This window comes from Thamnophis sirtalis, unplaced genomic scaffold (assembly GCF_051295495.1).
Source record: "Thamnophis sirtalis isolate CommonGarterSnake01/CBP01778 unplaced genomic scaffold, rThaSir2_p1.2 scaffold_4, whole genome shotgun sequence".
NCBI classification, from domain to species: domain Eukaryota; kingdom Metazoa; phylum Chordata; class Lepidosauria; order Squamata; family Natricidae; genus Thamnophis; species Thamnophis sirtalis.
In genome coordinates, this window is record NW_028261384.1 from 108,584,417 (window position 1) to 108,593,549 (window position 9,133).

Sequence of the window (9,133 nt, forward strand, 5' to 3'; positions counted from 1 at the left end):
TGGTGCTCTCTAAACTTGCTTATTTTCTGGCAGATATTTTATTACCCAAGGATTGGTGATGTCAGCTAGTCTGAGCAATGAAATATCTACAAAAACGCAATCAAGCTCAGAAAGTTCAAATATCAAGACATTTGGAAATTTTATTCTTAAATACACTGGATATTGAAGAACAGTGGTCTTTTTAATCAATATCCAACAATTTTTTAATGAACCAGAAAATGTTATAATGAAAAATACTAATAAAAACCAGACAATACAATAATGAACTCTCAAATGCTGAAAACATTTAATGATATTTTTTTTTCAGAATAGTGTCAGAGAATTACCAACAAATTTTAGCTTTGGCCTTTGCTGTAAAGGAAATCAATGACAACCCTAGGATGTTAGTAAACATTACACTGGGATTCAATATTTATGACAGCTATTTAAGTTCCAAATGGACCTACCATGCTACAATACAATTTCTCTCTTTGAAAAACAACCTTGTGCCCAACTACAAATGTGGCATCCAGGATACTCTCTTGGCAGTAACTGAAGATCTGACTTCTGAACGCTCCTATCGGAAACCCAATATTTTGGGCATCTACAAGATTCCACAGGTGGGATATTTTTATGTAGAAAAGGAGACAGAAAATGCATGAGAGGTTTTTCATACCTACAGATTTTCCCCATAGATGCTATTGACGGAAGACTAAAGAAGAGGAATATGTCATAGAGGAGAAGGGGGAAATGATTGTGTTCTTGCACAATCAAAGTGATCTCTAAGAGTTTAAAGTCTATTACAGTTCTAACTGTATATTTTGTATGGTCCATCAAAGCCAAATTCTCAGCATTTGAAGAATGTTCAAAAAGATAGTTCTTGATTTTTATTTAATTTCATTAGCAGTTACAGGACAACTATATGATGTTGCATTGATGGTCATCAATGTTTGGAAGAGGTGAAATAACATACAGACTGAAATATATTTTAATGATTTGAAACTGCATTCCTTATTAATAAACATTTTAAAATGGTAAAATGCAGTGATTTCTAATCCCAGAAATAGATGTTTTACTTTGCTTTCTTTTACTTTGCTTTGCTTTACTATATCTAGGATATTTCTATCCCAGTAGAAAGATATTTTGCTCAAAATCACTGTCTGCTATTTTATTTCAAAATAGGAATGAATTTCATTTTTTCCATTTAAAAAGTGATTTGTTAAAAATTGTAAATTGGATATGAATAGTAATATTAACATTGGAAGTTTTAAATAGAACTTTAGACAAGATTCAGAAACAAAAGGTTTGGAAATCAAAAGAGAAAAAAATACAAATTACAGGGATTTGCAGATGAGCTGGTGTTCATTTTAGAAGAACCATTGGAAACTGGCTCCAGACTAATGGAATAAATAGAGGAATTTGGAAAAGTGGCAGGACTGAAAATAAATAAATGAAGAAAAAAGGAAAATATAGTTAAAAATCTTCAGTAGTTCATAAAGTAAAATATTTGAGAATTTACTTAACAGCCTGAGGTGCAATAATTAAAGAAAATAAATATGCAAGGCTAATACGAGAAATAAAAGTAGACTTGGAGAATTGAAAAAAAAAAACTTCCAGCTGTCAAGAGTAAGTAGAATAGCAACTATAAAAAAAATGTCCTGCCAAAGCTATTCTTTCTGCTTCAAACGATTCTTGTAAAACTAGAGAAAAAATATTTTGATGAACTAAATGCAATAGTTTTGAAATATGTCTGGCAAGAAAAAAGACCAAGAATAAGACTGAAAATGTTCCAGGAATCCAAAACAATGGATTTGGAGATTTATTACCAGTTCTCAGCACTGACTTGGGTGAATAATCGATAAATCTCAGAAATAGAGATGGCTACTGTTGGAGGGGCATGATCTTCTATAGGGATGACATGCCTTTTTGTGGTATGGAATTAATAAAATATATAGATACTTTCATTATGTAAGGAATGCTCTACTTCTAATATGAGAAAAAGGTAAACCAAAGAATTATATGAAAATACCAGCCTGGCTTTCCACAATGGAAGCACTGATACATCCAGATGTTGTAAATTTGGAAAAAAAATAGTAACGTATAAAGATATTTAAATGAGAAATGGGAACTTAAAACCAAACAGGAATAATAAAACTAAGGGGTGGCCCTTGAATGGTGGCCACAATACAATCGAGATATGGAAAGATGTAAAGACATATTGTTACTATAAAGAGCCAACAACACTTGATCAGATACTACTAGGAACACCTGAAAAATTAATTTAAAAAATCTATAGCTACTTATTAAGTCTTAAAATGGAAATGAACAAGTGAAAGAAACCATGCTACTGTAGGCAAAAAAAAATTGAATATAGTATAGAATAGAATACAATATGGGAAAAAATTTTGGATAGAAATTATACATTGACAATGGCAACCACCTACAAGGGAAATGTGTATAAAATTTTTATATGTGGCATTTGCCTCCTGCAAGGCTAGCAAAGATGTTTAAAACCATGTCCACCAAATGTTGGAAATGCAAGCAGATACCGGGTTCATATTCCCATAAATGTTGTAAATGCTCAGAGGGAAAAAAAAATCTGGATGAAAATACAAATATGGTTAGGAAAACTGACAAAGCAACACATAGATTTAAAGCCAGAAATATTTTTTTAGGTATATTGCCAGAAAAATATGACAAAGTGAATGTATATTTAATATTACATGTTTTGACCATAGCGAAAATTGTATTTGCATAACACTGAAAAATGAGGAAACTCCTATAGAAGAAAATATATTTAAAATATTATATTATATTATGTTATGTTATGTTATGTTATGTTATGTTATGTTATGTTATATCATATCATATCATATCATATCATATCATATCATATCATATCATATCATATCATATCATATCATATCATATCATATTATATTATATTATATTATATTATATTATGCAGAAATGGGTAGGTTAACATTAAAGATAAAGCACAAAGAAGACACAAATATTTTTAACTTCGGATTTGTTTTATCAATGGTCAGATAATAAAGGTAGAAATTAGAAGTAGGAAGAATATTATTATGTACAAGTAAAGACTATTATTACTTTTAATATTTTACATACATGTTTTTCAAAACCTGCACTGTTTACTAAATACTTAAATATGTTAAAGAAAAATGTAATAATATTTTTTTTAAAAAAAGTGGAACTTGGAGAACGATTTAATGGAAACGTAAAGATCTCTTTAGTGCATTAGGTTTGATTAAGGGGCTCATATATTATTAAAGTTCTATGATTGTAATAAATGCAAAAAATCAATGGAAAATTATATAATGAATAAGTCCCACTTTCTTTTTTCATTCAAGTTTTTTATTTTATTTTATAACATAAAAATGTCATTTTCAATTAAACAGTGTGCTGTCTGGGTACAAATAATTTTAGGAAATAGTAATAAAAATATTTACAACAATGTTCATTGCATTAGTTACAATAATAACAACAACAGCTCAGCTCCTATATTTTAAGAAGATACTTGGTTGATACCTGGGATGTTGGCAGCAACCCGTATCAACCATCAACACCAGTTCAATGGTAGTTGTGATACATATATTGCTACCAAAAGTATCTGCTTATGGTTCATTGTTACCTCCACCGTCAAACTTCTCCCCTCTTCATCTACAAACATTTCTCTAGCATTTACTGTTTCTTTAATATATAAGGACACCCCTCTTTTTTTGCTGTGCTAGTGAAGAGTATAATTTCCCAATTTTAGGATATTCCAATAATGTATTATGTTGTTTTCTTATGTAGACTTCTTGAAGACAAATTAAATATTACTTTAAATTTCCTAATTTTTTAAAAGTCCTTTTCGTTTTCATAGGAAAATTCAGTCCATTTCTTGTAATTAACAGAAATTGTATTTCTTCTTCCATAGTTTCACTTGTAGATAGGTCTTCTTGTTCTAATTGCTCTTATTTCTCTCTGTTCTTTTTTTAAAAATTGTTTGTTAGTCCCCAACTTCTTCAAACATTATTCTCTCCTCTTGAAAAATTTGTAAGCCACATAAGCCCAACAAGCCCCAGAGTTCAAAATCAAAAGCTCATAAATCACCAAAAGGAGAGTTCGGGGGGGGGGGGGAGAAAAATAGTAATTCCCTGCTATTTCCCAGTTTCTGTTTACTCTGTCTATTAAGCTTCCACATAAGTTCAAAGAGCTACAGTGTTTAAAAACTTAAAGTGTTTCATTCTTTGTCTCTGCTGTCCCATATAAACAATTTGCCAGTGCAGGTGTTATTTGCAGCAAAAAAACCTAATCTTCAGCAGACATTCAAGGTCATTCTTTCACTCACTTTTAATTCCTTGTGTTATTCTCCACCTGTAGATATCACTGTTGCTCTGTTTCTTTATTTTTCCTCTGTCATTAACTTGTATTGTAACTGATACAAAGCTTTTAAAAGTCCCAAGTGTCAGAATTTCATTTTTCAAAAAATGTACAAATTAGACAATATTGTAGTTAAAAACCGCAGTTCGACATTTCTAGCTTTACACAAATTTTTCTTCCTTGAAAGGTTCTCTTTTCACAATTACAAATTTCTATAGATACCGCTCAAGATTGCTCACCACAATTCTTGGGTAATGGAAAACAAAGAATTCTACCTCCTTCTTTTTGAGACCCAATAGACCATGGTTTGTTTTTAGGAGGCAAGTTCCTCAACAAAATTTGGAAAAGTCTCACTAAGATCAACCACACAGTTCCTCAGTTTTTATGCATGCTTCATTGGGTGGCTGTACCAGCTTACGTCAGGTACACAATGATCATCTTTTTGTTCCCACCACATTGGGAGCTTCCTCCAGATCAAACAAGGAGTTTGTGGTCTCCTTCTGATCAACAGAGTTTTCTCACTTTCTTCATCACTCCTCGGGGGTGACTTGGGTCCTTTGGAACCTCGTGACAAGTCAAATTCCACACAATTCCATGTAACCCCATGGAGATGTGTCATATCACCAAAACATCAGGACCATTTCCAATTACTTTCTATCCCTCATTGAAATAGTGGACATTCATGATCATTTGCAAAACAGTATTTCTTATCTGAATATCTTTTCAGTTCATCTATGGCTCTGCAATGGTGCTGACAGAAAAGGACCATCTTCTTTACTACTATCAGATGACTCCAAATCTTCTACATCAATATAGAGGGATTATGAAATTACTGCAGCATTTCAACTGGAATTGGATCACATTCTTTATTGCCAATGGGATGCATTTAGAGACTGTTATGAATGTCATCATTCCAGAATTTGCAAAAAATGGTATCTGTACTGCAAAGTTATATACATTCGTTTTGTGTCATGGTGAAAAACTCATAAAATGTGTAGAAAAATCTTATTATGATGTCATGAATAGCAAAGCCAAGGTTCTGATTTTCAGTGGAGACCTGCGTTCCATGAGTCTTTTGAGATGGTTGCTATCTTTTAAATTTGGGCAAATTATAGAAAAAACTGAAGGCCATGTTTGGCTTCTATCTATTGGGATGGAGCTGAGAAACTTCATTGCTCCCGCTGAGAGGCCAATACTCAAATTCCACGGTTCATTTTCCTTTACAGTCCATTTTGATGAAATCCAGGGATTCCAGCAATTTCTCCAGAACAGAAACCCTTTGAATTCAGAAGGAGATGGTTTTATCAGAAATTTCTGGGCTCGGGCATTTCACTGTCCATTCCAGGGCTCTGGGTTCCATCCTAAAAATAGGGATGCCTGCACAGGGATGGAAAGACTGGAGAACCTTCCTGATCATGTCTTTCCCATGAGAATCACAGGCCAAAGCTATAGCATCTACAATGCTGTTTATGCTGCGGCTCAATCCTTACATGTCATCTATGAATCAATATCCAGAAACAAGGCAATGGATAAAAGGGAAAGGAGAAAATGTCTGAAACAACAGCTCTGGCAGGTAATGACCCAAAAATTTACACACACACACACAAACACACACACACACACACACAAACACACACACACACACAAACAGTCATATAAGATAAAAAGACTACTGGAGTTTAAAAGTTATGTGATGACCATTAATTTTAAAAAAACATAGTATTTCACTCTTATTTGTTGTTTTCTGAAAATTCTGATGTTTTGGTTTTAAAACAAAATATAACAAATTACAAGATAAAACAATTTAAAATGTGACCAGAAAAATAATGATGAAAGAAAGTTTAACAAATAAATATTTGATGCTGTAATGACAGTTTTGATGTCAGGTGACATTCCTTTACATTGTCTCTAAATCCAGAACTGGACCCAACAAAACTTCAATAACTTTTGCCTTTTTATTTCCAATTTCAGCTTTCTAATCTGCTAAAAACATTATCATTTAATAACAGTGCTGGAGAAAAAATTTCCTTTGATCAGGAAGGCTCTCTACTTGCAGGAATTGACATCATTAATTGGATTACATTCCCAAATGAATCTTTCATTGGACTGAAAGTTGGAAGGATGGATCCATGGGCCCCTTCGCACAAAGAACTTATCATCAAGGAAGAGGATATTGTATGGCATCCTGGATTTAACCATGTAAATAACATCTTATTATCAAGTATGGAATAAAATCAGCTACTTGATTTTTTTGTCATGGATCCTCATGCCATTAATATCAGTGAACTTAGTTTGAAATTCATTCTCTTCCTTGTAGGGTACCTATGTCAGTTCTTCCAGATAATGTTTGTGTTCTTGATCAGATTTCTCTGGATTTCGCTCAAGGTGCAGCCTATTGATATAACCCAAGAAAAGGCTTCAGAAAATTGAATAAAGTTTCCTTAAGTTTTTCTTTGGTCAGTATTGGCCATAAATAATGTGATATATTATACAATACTAACACAAGTTGGAAATGCTAATAATATTTTACTGTGTATTCTGAGAAAAAATTATTTTTGTCTCAAAAGATTGACACTTTTTCCTAAGTTGTAGTAATCACAGCTAAATCAATTATTAAATGTTAAGGAATATTTTATTTTATCTCAAATAATGTTTTAGTAAGATTGATTCTACTAACAACTTGAAAATGTCACTATTCTATACTCAAGCATTAATATTTCTGAGATCAAATCTTTGAGGATGATTCTCTTCATCTTATCTTGCCAACAGATACGACCTATCTCTCTGTGTAATGCCAATTGTCAGCCTGGCTACCAGAAAGAAACAAAGGAGGGAGAACCATTTTGTTGTTACAATTGTGTGCCTTGTCCAAAAGGGTGGATATCTAACAAAACAGGTGAGATGGCAGCTGAAATAAAGGGTCAAACAACAAGTACAACAAAGGGCTGTAACATGTTTTTCTATAGCTGTTTCCTACCTTTCTTGTAATATGAATGACCACGGTCTATACAGAGTCCTATATGTGGGTTGAGGAAATGAGATGTAAAACCTGTCAGACTTGTTCCTGTCAGGTCATTTAGGAAAGAAAGACCCTTGACTCCTTTATTTTAGTAAAGGTTGCTGATTGCAGAAAAGTCAGGCTAGAATTAAGTTTTCCACCCCAAAGATTTCCCCCTTATTCCAGCCCTCTCATCAAGACCAGTTTGTCTTCAGCCAATGAAGAGCCACACAGGGTCTTTTTGAGAATCAGTGAGATTTGGGGGCAATCTATCTTCCATTCTCAGGTTGCAGGACCTTTGAGTATTGGCAAAATGTGTGGTTCCATCCTTCCCTGGCCTTTGTCAAGTTGTCATCACCCCTCCACATTTCCTGTGTCATCACTATATATGTTTATTGTCCCCCACCCACCCAGTGATCCCTCCACCCAGGATTCCCACAAATTGTGGCAGAAATGACAATGCCAAATAGTTGTTTAACATGTTTTGGCCGTCTCTAAATTAGGATTACTAGAGGATGATTTATACTAACTGGTAATATTAGTTCCAGAGATATTTTCTCCACCTCGATTGAAGGAAAATGGGGGAGCTTTGATCAGCAAACTTTCATCCCCCTTGAGTTTGTATCCCAGTTTTGCATCTACTGGACTCATACTGCCCAGGATGCAACACTCATTCTTTTCATTCTGCTTAGCCACCTGATATTGTTCACAATATTATTCATGAATATCATCATTTGCTTTGTTGTCCATGTACTTTAGAATAGTTTATTTTAAAAAAAGAAAACATTGACAACTTGTCTCTTGAAACAGTGGACTTGTGATCTTGGTCTGAGGGGTAACGAGATCATAACCCTGTCGTGGTCAGACCACTGCCTGCTGAGGCTTGACTTCCGGAGACCAAACCCCCAGTGTAGGGAGGAGGAACCGACCAGGTGGTTCCGCCCCAGGCGACTGATGGACCCTTTGAGGTTCCAGATGGAACTTGGGGTTATTCCTGATACTCTCGCCCACAGTCTGGTGGAGACTCTGGTTGCTGCCTGGCACTCGGCAGCATCGGAGTCCCTTGACCGGATTGCGCCACTACGGCCACTCTGAGGTGGCGGATCCCGGAGGCCTCCTTGGTTCACCGAGGAGCTCCGGGAGAGGAAGCACCGGAGGAGACGCCTAGAGCACCTATGGAGGTCCGATAAGTCCGATTCGAACCGAGCACTCCTAACAACCTGCACCAAGGAATACATCAGGGCACTTAGGGCAGCAAAAAGATCTTGTATTGCCACCTTGGTTGCGTCCGCTGAGTCCCGTCCAGCCGCCCTGTTTAGGATAACCCGGTCCCTCCTAAATGGGAGGGATACGGGGGACCCCTTGCAGGGTAGGGCTGAAGACTATGTCCAGTTCTTAGCGGACAAAATTGCTCGGTTTCGGTCGGATTTGGACTCGACTTCTGCAGATCCAGCCGAGGCACAGGTGGATAATTCTGTAGACCATCGCTGGGTTGAGTTTCAGGATGTTGCCCCAGGGGATGTGGACAAGGCCATGAGAGCTGTGAGTGCCTCCACTTGTGTACTGGACCCGTGCCCCTCCTGGCTCGTTGCCAACAGCGGAGAGGTGGCACAGGGCTGGATCCAGGCGGTTATTACCGCCTCTCTTCGGGAGGGGCACTTCCCCGCCGCACTTAAAGCGGCGGTGGTGAGACCCCTCCTGAAGAAACCATCTCTGGATCCAGCCGTCCTTAACAACTACCGTCCAGTCTCCAACCTTCCCTTTGTT

The 9,133-nt window shown here is 35.8% G+C and overlaps 1 protein-coding gene across 1 annotated transcript; it reads left to right on the plus strand.

Annotated features, from left to right (window-relative positions):
- The first annotated feature begins 380 nt into the window (after positions 1 to 380).
- On the plus strand, positions 381 to 6,798 carry LOC148046077 (extracellular calcium-sensing receptor-like). The gene is made up of 4 exons (XM_087714486.1): positions 381 to 599; positions 5,096 to 5,941; positions 6,340 to 6,589; positions 6,686 to 6,798. The coding sequence occupies exons 1-4, from the start codon at positions 381 to 383 to the stop codon at positions 6,796 to 6,798; spliced, it is 1,428 nt and encodes a 475-aa protein (XP_087570612.1).
- The last annotated feature ends 2,335 nt before the right edge of the window (positions 6,799 to 9,133 follow it).